This window comes from Oryctolagus cuniculus, chromosome 4, assembly GCF_964237555.1.
Source record: "Oryctolagus cuniculus chromosome 4, mOryCun1.1, whole genome shotgun sequence".
Lineage (NCBI taxonomy): Eukaryota > Metazoa > Chordata > Mammalia > Lagomorpha > Leporidae > Oryctolagus > Oryctolagus cuniculus.
Window position 1 is genome coordinate 1,256,804 of NC_091435.1, and position 13,594 is coordinate 1,270,397.

General features: G+C 67.6%; 1 protein-coding gene across 3 annotated transcripts in view; it reads right to left on the minus strand.

The window, feature by feature from the left end:
* Positions 1-13,594, minus strand: part of COL18A1 (collagen type XVIII alpha 1 chain) — an 85,659-nt gene that overhangs the window by 14,582 nt on the left and 57,483 nt on the right. For all 3 annotated transcript variants that reach the window (XM_070071757.1, XM_070071756.1, XM_070071755.1), the window contains exons 4-14: positions 12,852-12,911; positions 9,539-9,668; positions 6,342-6,418; positions 5,915-6,100; positions 5,153-5,179; positions 4,506-4,568; positions 4,334-4,420; positions 3,973-4,026; positions 3,676-3,834; positions 2,865-2,927; positions 2,600-2,626 (exon numbers count right to left, since the gene is read on the minus strand). In XM_070071757.1, the coding sequence (XP_069927858.1) occupies positions 2,600-2,626; positions 2,865-2,927; positions 3,676-3,834; positions 3,973-4,026; positions 4,334-4,420; positions 4,506-4,568; positions 5,153-5,179; positions 5,915-6,100; positions 6,342-6,418; positions 9,539-9,668; positions 12,852-12,911 (933 nt within the window). The remainder of the gene's footprint in view (positions 1-2,599; positions 2,627-2,864; positions 2,928-3,675; positions 3,835-3,972; positions 4,027-4,333; positions 4,421-4,505; positions 4,569-5,152; positions 5,180-5,914; positions 6,101-6,341; positions 6,419-9,538; positions 9,669-12,851; positions 12,912-13,594) is intronic.

Below are 13,594 nucleotides of genomic sequence, written 5' to 3' on the forward strand. Positions count from 1 at the left end.
ACCCTCGTCTCCCACCACCTCCTCCCCCACACCGTGTCCCACCCTCGTCTCCCACCTCCTCCCCCACACCACGTGCCACCCTCGTCTCCCACCTCCTCCCCCACACCGTGTCCCACCCTCATCTCCCACCTGCTCCCCCACACCGTGTGCCACCCTCGTCTCCCACCTCCTCCCCCACACCGTGTCCCACCCTTCTCCCACCTCCTCCTCCCCCCACACCGTGTCCCACCCTCATCTCCCACCTCCTCCCCCCACACCGTGTCCCACCCTCGTCTCCCACCTCCTCCCCCACACCGTGTCCCACCCTCATCTCCCACCTGCTCCCCCACACCGTGTGCCACCCTCATCTCCCACCTCCTCCCCCACACCGTGTCCCACCCTCGTCTCCCACCTCCTCCCCCACACCGTGTCCCACCCTCGTCTCCCACCTCCTCCCCCACACCGTGTGCCACCCTCATCTCCCACCTCCTCCCCCACACCGTGTCCCACCCTTCTCCCACCTCCTCCTCCCCCCACACCGTGTCCCACCCTCGTCTCCCACCTCCTCCCCCACACCGTGTCCCACCCTCGTCTCCCACCTCCTCCCCCCACACCATGTCCCACCCTCGTCTCCCACCTCCTCCCCCACACCGTGTCCCACCCTCGTCTCCCACCACCTCCTCCCCCACACCGTGTCCCACCCTCGTCTCCCACCTCCTCCCCCACACCGTGTCCCACCCTCGTCTCCCACCTCCTCCCCCACACCGTGTCCCACCCTCATCTCCCACCTCCTCCCCCACACCGTGTCCCACCCTCGTCTCCCACCTCCTCCCCCCACACCATGTCCCACCCTCGTCTCCCACCTCCTCCCCCACACCGTGTCCCACCCTCGTCTCCCACCTCCTCCCCCACACCGTGTCCCACCCTCGTCTCCCACCTCCTCCCCCCACACCGTGTCCCACCCTCGTCTCCCACCTCCTCCCCCACACCGTGTCCCACCCTCGTCTCCCACCTCCTCCCCCCACACCGTGTGCCACCCTCGTCTCCCACCTCCTCCCCCACACCGTGTCCCACCCTCGTCTCCCACCTCCTCCCCCCACACCATGTCCCACCCTCGTCTCCCACCTCCTCCCCCACACCGTGTCCCACCCTTCTCCCACCTCCTCCCCCACACCGTGTCCCACCCTCGTCTCCCACCTCCTCCCCCCACACCGTGTGCCACCCTCATCTCCCACCTCCTCCCCCACACCGTGTCCCACCCTCGTCTCCCACCTCCTCCCCCCACACCGTGTCCCACCCTCATCTCCCACCTCCTCCCCCACACCGTGTCCCACCCTTCTCCCACCTCCTCCCCCACACCGTGTGCCACCCTCATCTCCCACCTCCTCCCCCACACCGTGTCCCACCCTCGTCTCCCACCTCCTCCCCCCACACCGTGTCCCACCCTCGTCTCCCACCTCCTCCCCCACACCGTGTCCCACCCTTCTCCCACCTCCTCCTCCCCCCACACCGTGTCCCACCCTCATCTCCCACCTCCTCCCCCACACCGTGTCCCACCCTCGTCTCCCACCTCCTCCCCCACACCGTGTCCCACCCTCATCTCCCACCTGCTCCCCCACACCGTGTGCCACCCTCATCTCCCACCTCCTCCCCCACACCGTGTCCCACCCTCGTCTCCCACCTCCTCCCCCACACCATGTCCCACCCTCATCTTCCACACCTCGTCACCTCCCACTCTTGGCTTTCTGTTGCCTTTCAAACCCCTCAAGACACTTCCCTTAGGTATCCTGGAACGTGCGTGTGTGTGTGTGTGCACATGTGTGTCCACACACGTGTTCGTGTGCATGCATGTACTTGTGTACATCTGCGTGTGTGTGTGCCTGCATGTGTATTTACCTTAAACCCATCTTTTAAGGAAAAAAGCCCAGAAAGCTCCAGCACCCCCCCTTTTCTTCCAGTCCTGAACTCCTCGGCCACCTCTTGTAACCCCTGGCATCCCCCTCCCCCGAAGCCCCCAGGCCCGAGTCTGCAGACTCACTGGGGAAGGTTCCAGCTGCCCACCCAGCCCTGCCCGAGGAGGGGAGGCCCGTGTCCTGGACGTAACCCAGGTGGGCCGTCCCCCTGGCAGGGGCTGGGACCCTGGGGTGGCTCTCAGGACCATCTGTGCTTGGGAATCTGCCAGGGCACACGGGGAGGCAGCCCCTTCCCCCTTCCCAGGGCCTCATCCCCTGAGCCCCTCCCACTAAGCAGGCCCAGGAGGAGCTGAGTGCGGGGCTCCTAGCAGGACCGTGACCCCAGAGGTCAGGCCAGGCCGCAGCCCCGACCCCATGCTTCCCCAAGAGGACCTGGGCCCATCGGGGACAGGGGCCTGCGCCTGGAGCTTCCTGCTGGGCGGCCTGCAGCCCAGGGCCCTGAGGATGCTGGGAGCCCAGCTCAGGACCACCCTGGGCCCAGGCAGCCTGGCTCCCTCCTGTGCTGGGACAAACGGGGTGGGGTCCCGGTCAGCGCTGGGAGCAGGGCTGGCTGACCGCGGGGCCGCGCTCCTGCCTGGGGCATGTCCACCAAGCAGGAGCGCCTACCCCGGGAGGACTTGAGAGCAGCAGGAGGCCTTGGTTCGTACCTTGGGTCCTGGGGCGCCCACGTCACCCTGTGGGGAGAGGGAGGGTCGCGGTGAGGTCAGGACCCAGCCAGGCTGCCGGGGCCCCCACACTGGCCTCTTCAGAGCACCCCAAGATGGGACCAAAATCAGACTCGAAATCGCTTTCCAAGTCACGGCGGAGACCCCACCCAGGGCTCTGAACTCCCCCAGGCCCCACGGCCGCCCTCAGCCCAGCCTCGCGCCAGCATGGCTCCAGCTTCCGGCCCCGGCGTGGGCAGTGACTTACGGGGCTGCCTTTCTGTCCCGCCGGTCCTGGCTGCCCGTCTTTTCCTGGGGTGCCTGGGGGGCCCTGCAGGGAAATGCAGATGGTGGGTCCCTCACTCCTGTGTGCTCTGTGGCTCATTGCCTGGCCTCTCAGACTCCCGAGAAAGCTGGACACGGAATGGCCCACGGCAGACCCCGCCCACGGGAGACCCCGCCCACGGGAGACCCTGCCCACGCTGTCCAAAAACGAGCCCAGCTCCGGTCTTCCACTTCCCTCTCCTTGGTTTCTCTTTTGCTTTTTGGGTTTTTTGTTGTCAGTCAAATGGGGGTGGAGGGGCCGCAAGACCCCTGCCATGGGTGGGCGGCCACAGGCTCCCTCAGGGTCTCCTGACCTCACTCTGAGAGGCAGCCTGGTACCGCGCTCTCTGTCCCGAGGAGCTGCCGCAGGGCTGGGCTGCACTGCACACACGTGTGCAGGCCCCAGGGCTGAGCCCACGTTTGTGGGTGGTTCACGGATCGTGGGCCGTCCCTGACGTGGGCACGCACCCCCAGGGAGGCAGCTGTGTTTCCCTCAATCATACGCCCACGGCCCGCGGTGGAGGGAGAGGCCAGGCCATCGGAGCTGGCTCACGGGACCCAGCCACGACAGGGACATCCGGTGCCGGAGGGAGGCTCCTTGTGGAGGGCGAGTCGGCCACGCGGGCTCCTCCTGCCCACCGTGAGGACCGCTCACCCCAGAAGCACGGCTGCCCCTCAGGCTCGCCCCCCAGACTCAGGGGGGGCAGGGCGGTGTGGGGGAGAGGCCCCTGCCCAGTGGGGGAGACAGCACTCACCTGGGGGCCGGGAACGCCGGGGGGCCCATCCCGCCCAGGCACTCCAGGGAGACCGGCAGGCCCTGGCGCGTGCGAGCTGTTCAGGCCGAAGCGGCCCGGCTCACCCGGCAGGCCTGGGACACCCGGGGGGCCGGGGGGCCCGGGGAAGCCACGCGGGCCCTGGACATGGGGAGACACAGATGGTCACAGCATGCACAGGCCTTCCCCGCTCAACCCCAGCCCCACCGGGTCCCTGCTGAGGTCTCATGCTGGGGGGCCTTGGGGATGTGGGGCAGCGCCCACCCTGCCGACACTCACTCTGAGGGTCTCTGGGTCACCCCCGAAGCCGGATCCCTCCATGTCGATGAAGGTCTGAAGGGCAGGTGGAGGCCTGAGGCGGAGACAGAGGCCAGGCCTCTCCCAGCCCCGCCCCAGCCCCGCCCCCTGGCCCTGCCCCAGCCACGCCCCCAGCCCGCCCCCGCCACGCCCCAGCCCGGCCCCGCCCCCTGAGGTGTTCACTGCAGGAGCAGAGCCTCTGCCAGCCCCCAGAGCTCCCAGGCACAGCGGGGGAGGCTCCCATCCCCCCAGGCCCTCAAGGACAGGGCTGGTCCTCCTCTCTGGGGGGGGGGTTGCTCCTGGGACCCCAGGACCTCCTGGAGGCGGCCAAGGTAGGACTCACCAGCTTGTCGTGTCTGAAGGGGGGTCCTGGTGGCCCCGGAGGCCCCTGAGGCCCTGGGGGTCCTCTTGGCCCGACCCCAGGGTCCCCCTGGAATACAAGACACGCCTGTCACTCAGAGGGCGCACAGCCCCATGGCACACTCCGGTGGCACCACACGGACGCCCACACTCACCTTCTCACCCTTGGGGCCCACGTCTCCTGGGGTCCCGGGGAAGCCTTGGGGCCCAGCTTCACCCTGGAAGACAAGGACAGAAGCTGTCGGGGCCAAGCACGGGTCCCACGCAGGCGGCGCAGAGATGGAGCCGGGCCCACCAGGGAGGCCCAGGCAACCGGGAGAGCACCGCAGGACCCTGCAGCAGAGCCAGGTGGGAGGAGACCCCTCCCCACTGCAGAGGCACCCACCGCTCTGTGTGGCACGCCCATTGCAACAGGAGGCCCAAGCAAACCAATGCCAGCCCCGCAGGAGAGCGGCTGTCTGGTCTATTCCATGTGTGGTGTGTGCGTGTGCTGTGCTACTGTGGACAGAGGGTGCCCACGTGGCTGCCACTGGGGTAAAGGGAGGCGGCCCTGAACACGGCCTGCGCTGTTTTGCAGGGGTCACGCGTGTGAGTGTGAGCACTCCGTGTGGGGCTGCACCACGCGTTTGTGTGTTGTTGCCACAGGAGAGAAACTGCGTGGACGGCAAACAAGTTTGCTCCAGGATAAACGTACCTCTGAAGCCCCTTTCCACGCACGCCCCTCCCCCATCACAAGGACCCTCTCTGCCCTCCAGCCCCCCCCCCCCCCGGGAGACTCCAGCTCGGGGGAGGGCACACTTACGGGTTTTCCATCTTCACCAGGGTCGCCCTGAGAAGTGCAAGACACAGAGCCTTCAGTCCCTGGAATTACACCACCCTGCCCCCGCCCTGCACCTGAATGGCGGAGCGACCCCTCCTGCACAGCCCCAGGACAGCACCCCTCCTGCACAGCCGGGACCCCCAGGACAGCACCCCCTCCTGCACAGCCCCAGGACAGCGCCCCTCCTGCACAGCCCCAGGACAGCACCCCTCCTGCACAGCCCCAGGACAGCACCCCTCCTGCACAGCCCCAGGACAGCGCCCCCTCCTGCACAGCCCCAGGACAGCACCCCTCCTGCACAGCCCCAGGACAGCACCCCCTCCTGCATAGCCCCAGGACAGCGCCCCTCCTGCACAGCCAGGACCCCCAGGACAGCAACCCCTCCTGCACAGCCCCAGGACAGCACCCCTCCTGCAAGCCCCAGGACAGCATCCCCTCCTGCACAGCCCCAGGACAGCGCCCCTCCTGCACAGCCAGGACCCCCAGGACAGCACCCCCTCCTGCACAGCCAGGACCCCCAGGACAGCGCCCCCTCCTGCACAGCCCCAGGACAGCGCCCCCTCCTGCACAGCCCCAGGACAGTGCCCCCTCCTGCACAGCCCCAGGACAGCACCCCCTCCTGCACAGCTGGGACCCCCCAGGACAGCACCCCCTCCTGCAAGCCCCCAGTACAGTACAGGCCCTGGTTTTCCACATCCACACCCACCCCAGCCAGGCCCCCAGGCCAGGGGCAGGGGTACTCACCGGCTCACCGTCCCTTCCTGGGGCACCATCCTTCCCTGGCGGACCTGGAGGCCCAGGCGGCCCCTGTGCCCCCGGAACTGGCAGTGCCTCCGGTCCCTGAACCGCTGGGCCTGCGGGACCCTGAGGCCCGGCTGGGCCAGGCAGGCCCCGGGCTCCCGGCTCCCCCTTCTGCCCCTTCTGGCCTCCCTAGAGACGAAGGACAGAAGGCAAGGCTGGGGCCCCATCCCCGGTCACTCAGCGGGGAGAACGGGCAGCGGGCAGTGCAGGGCCCTCCGTGGGGAATGCGGTGCCGGGCAGAGCTCTGCGTGCTGGGAGCAGGGGCGGGGCACGAAGAAGGAGGCCTAAGCTGGTGGGGGTCACGGTGAGTGGAGGACAAGCCCTGAGGGCTCTGGGGTCCCCGTGGGCGGTCGTGGGGAGGCGGCCTCACCTTTGCCAGGGGTCCCCCGGGGCTCTGGACATCCTCCTCTCCCGCGGAAGCCACATCTGAGCCAGGAAGGGGCTGAGCTGGGAAGAGGCAGAGGCGTCACTGTCGGCCCCCAGCAGCCCAGGCTCCGCGCTCCCCCCCCCCCAAGGCTTTGCTGGGTGCCCCGGGGGAGTCGCTCAGCGCAGGGGAGGGCAGTTTAGAACTGATGTCACACACGCATGTCCACGCCACACTCACCCCACTGGCATACCGCACTCACACGTCACACATGCACACGACACACGTGTCAGACTCCTCACACATCACAAACACACCGCGCTCATCACACACATTCACACTTACACACGTCACACGCACTTCCCTGCCTTCTTAGTGGAGCCGCCGGAGGGCTCATGTGTGTACTGGAACCTCCCCCCACCCCCGCCGCCATCATGCTTCTCCTGGGAGCCGGCAGGTCCTCTACAACCCCATGGCCCCGCTGGCCACCACCAGTGCTGCCCTGAGGATGACCTGAGCGGCGGCCCAGGCCCTGCGGGTGAGCAGGGCGCCGACCCAGGGCTGCGTGCGGCGCTGCGATGGACAACTGCGGTCAGCAAGCTGTGGTCCTCGTGAGAGCCCGGGACTCTATCCTCGCCCTGCCTGTGGGGAGCAGCTCTACAGCCAAGAATGGGTTTCAGATTCACAGAAATAAAGTCAGCGGCACATGCCAGGACCCGGGGCGGCATGGCCAGGCCGGGCGGGCGCTGCCGCTGCCTCTGCTTCCTCCCTCCCGCCAGGCGGCCTCCGAGACGGACTCAGGCAGCACCATGGACAGGGCCGAAAGACTCCCCCACCAGAAGGTGCCTCGCTGTGAGAAGGGGGACCCGGAGCTGTGACCCTGGGAGGAGTGACCTGGGGGCCCTGGGGCTGTGACCTGGGAGGAGTGACCTGGGGACCCTGGGACTGTGACCTGGGAGGAGTGACCTGGGGACAGAGGGGCTGTGACCTGGGAGGAGTGACCTGGGGACCCTGGGACTGTGACCTGGGAGGAGTGACCTGGGGACAGGGGGCTGTGACCTGGGAGGAGTGACCTGGGGACCCTGGGGCTGTGACCTGGGAGGAGTGACCTGGGGACAGGGGGCTGTGACCTGGGAGGAGTGACCTGGGGACCCTGGGGCTGTGACCTGGGAGGAGTGACCTGGGGACAGGGGGCTGTGACCTGGGAGGAGTGACCTGGGGACCCTGGGGCTGTGACCTGGGAGGAGTGACCTGGGGACAGGGGGCTGTGACCTGGGAGGAGTGACCTGGGGACCCTGGGGCTGTGACCTGGGAGGAGTGACCTGGGGACAGGGGGCTGTGACCTGGGAGGAGTGACCTGGGGACAGTGGAGCTGTGACCCTGGGAGGAGTGACCTGGGGACAGAGGGGCTGTGACCTGGGAGGAGTGACCTGGGGGCCCTGGGGCTGTGACCTGGGAGGAGTGACCTGGGGGCCCTGGAGCTGTGACCTGGGAGGAGTGACCTGGGGACCCTGGGGCTGTGACCTGGGAGGAGTGACCTGGGGACAGAGGGGCTGTGACCTGGGAGGAGTGACCTGGGGGCCCTGGGGCTGTGACCTGGGAGGAGTGACCTGGGGGCCCTGGGGCTGTGACCTGGGAGGAGTGACCTGGGGACAGAGGGGCTGTGACCTGGGAGGAGTGACCTGGGGACCCTGGGGCTGTGACCTGGGAGGAGTGACCTGGGGACAGAGGGGCTGTGACCTGGGAGGAGTGACCTGGGGGCCCTGGGCTGTGACCTGGGAGGAGTGACCTGGGGACAGAGGGGCTGTGACCTGGGAGGAGTGACCTGGGGGCCCTGGGGCTGTGACCTGGGAGGAGTGACCTGGGGACAGAGGGGCTGTGACCTGGGAGGAGTGACCTGGGGGCCCTGGGGCTGTGACCTGGGAGGAGTGACCTGGGGACCCTGGGGCTGTGACCTGGGAGGAGTGACCTGGGGACAGAGGGGCTGTGACCCTGGAAGGAGTGACCTGGGGACAGTGGAGCTGTGACCCTGGGAGGAGTGACCTGGGGACAGAGGGGCTGTGACCTGGGAGGAGTGACCTGGGGACAGAGGGGCTGTGACCCTGGAAGGAGTGACCTGGGGGCCCTGGGGCTGTGACCTGGGAGGAGTGACCTGGGGGCCCTGGAGACTGGCCTCCACAACCTCCTGTGCCTCACTTATGCACCCCTGACCCAGTAGGGAACAGTGGTTACCTGGTGCTGAAATCGCCACGTGTGCAGGGGACCTGGAAGTCTCCCCACTTCCCAAGTGCAGCCCCCTGGCAGGCACAGAGCCGCAGCCTGGACTGGGTAGGCACTCGGATAATCCGTGAGCTGAGCTCTGTGGCTGACGTCGACAGTGTCTGTGGGCTCAGCTCCGTGGCTGCACGTGGACTGGCCAAGCAGCAGGGAGGTCACCTCCCAGGACTGCACATTCATGGCCCTCGCAACTCTGGGGGACACAGGAGCCACACCCCCACAGCTGTGGCCCACAGCCCCGCCCCGGCTGCACTGCTCCACCTGGCTGGACGGCCCTGAAGCAGATGGTGCTGCAGCCACGCCTTGGCCACAAGAGGGCGCCCGGGCTCTCTCTGCACTTGGTGTCCCAGCAGTACTCAAGGCAAAATCGAGTCTCTGGCAACATTTAAAACTGCAAAGGCATCGCTAGAGAATCAAGGATGCCCTAAGTAAGGGGTGCCTGAGGGGGTGAGGACGCCACATGGGCACGGCCACCAAAGTCTCTTACGCCCCAGTGGTGCAGCCCAGCTGACACAGCTAGGTCCTCGCAGGACCACGAGGTCAGCAGGGGACAGGGGACACACAAGGACCACGCAGCCCCCTCCAGCAGCCTGCAGCCCTGACGTGCCCCGCCCTGTGCGCTCTACTGTTCCAAAGCTGCCTCCCTCAGGGTCTGCTCCCAGCCCCAGGACCCTGCTGGCCCTGGTAGTGGGAGGAGCCATCTCTCAGCAGCGCTGGGGCCACACCCCTGCCAGGAGGGGCAGAGGGGCCGCAGGCTCACCTCTCCTGAGCCTCGGCCAGGAGCCAGCACTCACCCCGCCACACTGAACCCACAGCACAGCACATGCACACACATGCATGCTGCACAAAGCAGACACGCGCCTCACTCACACCACACACATACACTCCATATGCATACTACACACGCACGCACAGCAGAGCTCTACCTCCTAAGGAGGCCACCGTGGTTTCTTCCTCAGTTTCTTCAGTTCTGGAATCTTCTATGCTGCTGCCTCCAGCCAAGGGAGGAGAAGTGACCGGGGGCTGCTCAGGGAGGCTGGGTGTTCGGGGTGCGCCCTGCAGGACGAGAGGGGAAAGCAGCTCCATGGTTCTGTGAGCCCCGCACCCCGAGCAGGTGCTGCCGCGCTGAGCAAACCCCAGGCCTGAGAACAGCTGGGAGCAGCCGGCTGTGTGCTGCAGCCCCCCGGGGCAGCCCTGCCCGCCCCGCCCTGACTGTGCATCCCCAACTGGCCGAGGCCTGAGGCCTCCTCAGGGCCTGGCCGGGCCCCTTCCAGAGGCTGGGGACACAGAGGGTGGGTCTGAGGCACCAGGGACTCCTGTGGGAGTCTCCTCATGAAACACACGTGCACCCGGTGAGGATCACAGCCCTGGATCCCATCCCTTAGCCCCCGCCCGCACTGGTGACCTGTGACCCCCATCCCTTAGCCCTTGCTCACACTGATGTCCTGTGACCCCCCCGTTCCCCACAAGTGAGGCTGCCCTGCTCTGGAAACCCAAGGGGGCATTCAGATGGGTGGGCAGGGACCTGCCGCCCGACACATGTGTGGCTGTGCCCCGTAACGTCCTGTGTGTCGGTGAGAGTGTGGTCCAGGCAGACAGAAATGGCCACCCTTCCAGGGGCCGATGCCACAGCCAGCCATGTGGGCGATCCAGCCCAGGGTACAGAGCGGAGACGGGGGTCCACACCAGCCCGGGACAGAGGCTTCCTTCTGCACAGCTACTCCGTGCAGTGACCCGGGGACACTGGAGACTGTGACCCCTGTGAGGAGTGACCCGGGGACACTGGAGACTGCGACCCCTGTGAGGAGTGACCCGGGCACACTGGAGACTGCGACCCCTGTGAGGAGTGACCCGGGCACACTGGAGACTGCGACCCCTGTGAGGAGTGACCCGGGCACACTGGAGACTGCGACCCCTGTGAGGAGTGACCCGGGCACACTGGAGACTGAGACCCCTGTGAGGAGTGACCCGGGGACACTGGAGACTGCGACCCCTGTGAGGAGTGACCCGGGCACACTGGAGACTGCGACCCCTGTGAGGAGTGACCCGGGGACACTGGAGACTGCGACCCCTGTGAGGAGTGACCCGGGCACACTGGAGACTGCGACCCCTGTGAGGAGTGACCCGGGGACACTGGAGACTGAGACCCCTGTGAGGAGTGACCCGGGGACACTGGAGACTGCGACCCCTGTGAGGAGTGACCCGGGCACACTGGAGACTGCAACCCCTGTGAGGAGTGACCCGGGCACACTGGAGACTGCGACCCCTGTGAGGAGTGACCCGGGGACACTGGAGACTGAGACCCCTGTGAGGAGTGACCCGGGCACACTGGAGACTGAGACCCCTGTGAGGAGTGACCCGGGGACACTGGAGACTGCGACCCCTGTGAGGAGTGACCCGGGCACACTGGAGACTGCGACCCCTGTGAGGAGTGACCCGGGGACACTGGAGACTGAGACCCCTGTGAGGAGTGACCCGGGCACACTGGAGACTGCGACCCCTGTGAGGAGTGACCCGGGGACACTGGAGACTGAGACCCCTGTGAGGAGTGACCCGGGCACACTGGAGACTGCGACCCCTGTGAGGAGTGACCCGGGGACACTGGAGACTGAGACCCCTGTGAGGAGTGACCCGGGCACACTGGAGACTGCGACCCCTGTGAGGAGTGACCCGGGGACACTGGAGACTGAGACCCCTGTGAGGAGTGACCCGGGGACACTGGAGACTGAGACCCCTGTGAGGAGTGACCCGGGCACACTGGAGACTGCGACCCCTGTGAGGAGTGACCCGGGGACACTGGAGACTGAGACCCCTGTGAGGAGTGACCCGGGCACACTGGAGACTGCGACCCCTGTGAGGAGTGACCCGGGGACACTGGAGACTGAGACCCCTGTGAGGAGTGACCCGGGCACACTGGAGACTGAGACCCCTGTGAGGAGTGACCCGGGGACACTGGAGACTGAGACCCCTGTGAGGAGTGACCCGGGCACACTGGAGACTGCGACCCCTGTGAGGAGTGACCCGGGCACACTGGAGACTGCGACCCCTGTGAGGAGTGACCCGGGCACACTGGAGACTGTGACCCCTGTGAGGAGTGACCCGGGGACACTGGAGACTGAGACCCCTGTGAGGAGTGACCCGGGCACACTGGAGACTGTGACCCCTGTGAGGAGTGACCCGGGGACACTGGAGACTGAGACCCCTGTGAGGAGTGACCCGGGGACACTGGAGACTGTGACCCCTGTGAGGAGTGACCCGGGCACACTGGAGACTGCGACCCCTGTGAGGAGTGACCCCGGGACACTGGAGACTGCGACCCCTGTGAGGAGTGACCCGGGGACACTGGAGACTGAGACCCCTGTGAGGAGTGACCCGGGCACACTGGAGACTGCGACCCCTGTGAGGAGTGACCCCGGGACACTGGAGACTGAGACCCCTGTGAGGAGTGACCCGGGCACACTGGAGATTGAGACCCCTGTGAGGAGTGACCCAGGGACAATGCAGGTGCAGCCAGCTGGCCCCTTGGAGAAGCTCCTTGGAGCTGCCTGCGGGTTGCGTTACTGCAGGGGCTGCCCAGGTGGGGCAGGGGCCGGGCTGGGGCAGGCAGGGCCTGGCGGGTGGGTGTGAGCAGGGCTGCACCTGCTGGGGGTCATCCTGGGCCGCTCAGCCGGCCTGGCACAGACAGCCACCGCTGTGTTCCGGGCACCTCTGCCTCCCCGAGTCCCCAGCCCAGCGCGCGTCTGGGAGGAAGAGGCCGAGGGGCCGCTGAGGGTGCTGACCAGGGTCCTGGCCACTACAGGGCCAATGTCCCGCACATGGTGTCCCGGGGGCTACTGTGCGTCTCCTCGTTCCTCCTCCTTCCTGGCCCTCCTCACACCAGCGGAAAGGTCAGGGGGTCCCAGCCCTCCTAGGGTCGGCGGGTCGAGTGACCGTCCACCGTGGGAGCTCAGCATCCCCCAGCCCCCTGGCCCCAGCACGAGCCCTCGCACCAGACGCGGGGCACGAGGCTCGCCGGCAGGGCCCTCCAGGCGTCCTTGGGTGGCCTGAGGGACGCCGAGGTCTCCTCAGAACCTCACTTCCGTTCTCACCGGAAGCAGCCAAGTCATCCTCAGACTGAGCACGTCCCACGTGACCGTGGGAGCCCGAGTCACACATGCGTGTGCACACGTGTGGCTGTGTGGGCACGCCCCACCATGGGGCGCAGTCCCCGGCCAGGAACCCTCGGGGAGGGCGACTCACCGTCTCCTCCCCGGCCAGCTGTCGGTTCTCCTCCAGTCCACTCCCGAAGTCTCCGGAAGCCTGGAGGGTTTAGGGGCAGTGAGGAAGAGATGACCGCGGCCCAGGCCCCGGCAGGGCTGCCCAGTGATGAGGGCCTTGTCCCCGGCCCGCGGGGGCAGCCGCCCAGCCGCCCCCCTGTGCCTCTGAGTTCTCAGCGGGGAGGCGGGGCCGCAGGGTGGACACGCAGGCGTCCCCTTCCCGGCCATCAGCCTGGTCACGTTTCAGAGCCAGGGTGGCCATGGCGCCACACAGAGAACCGTGGGGAGCACACCTGTCCCGTGGCCTGGCCGCCCTGCTCGGGCACGGGGCCCTGGGGAGGCCACGCACTCGACGGTCACGGCCGCTGCTGCGGGAAAACTGGGCCCGCGCACGCGTCGCTCGAGGCTCAGCCTCTGCCCGGCTTCGTGGAGGCCCTGCACTCCGTCACCGCGCTGGAACTCAAAAACCCTCGTGGCCGCGTGGTCCCTGCCCCCAGGGCCCTGAGCTCCAGCGGCCCTCGTGTGCAGGCACCTGTGCACCCCAGAAGCAGCAGCAGCGGGTGAGCGCTGCCCAGCCACCAGAGTCACGGACCCGTGAGCAGAACACGGGACCGGCGCAGGGTGGACCCAGGCTGGCTGCGGCCGCACCCTCACCGGCGACGGCTGGACGTCACGCTGGGGCGTTTTGTGACCTGGAACCTTCTTCAGGAATATTGCTTACCCCTG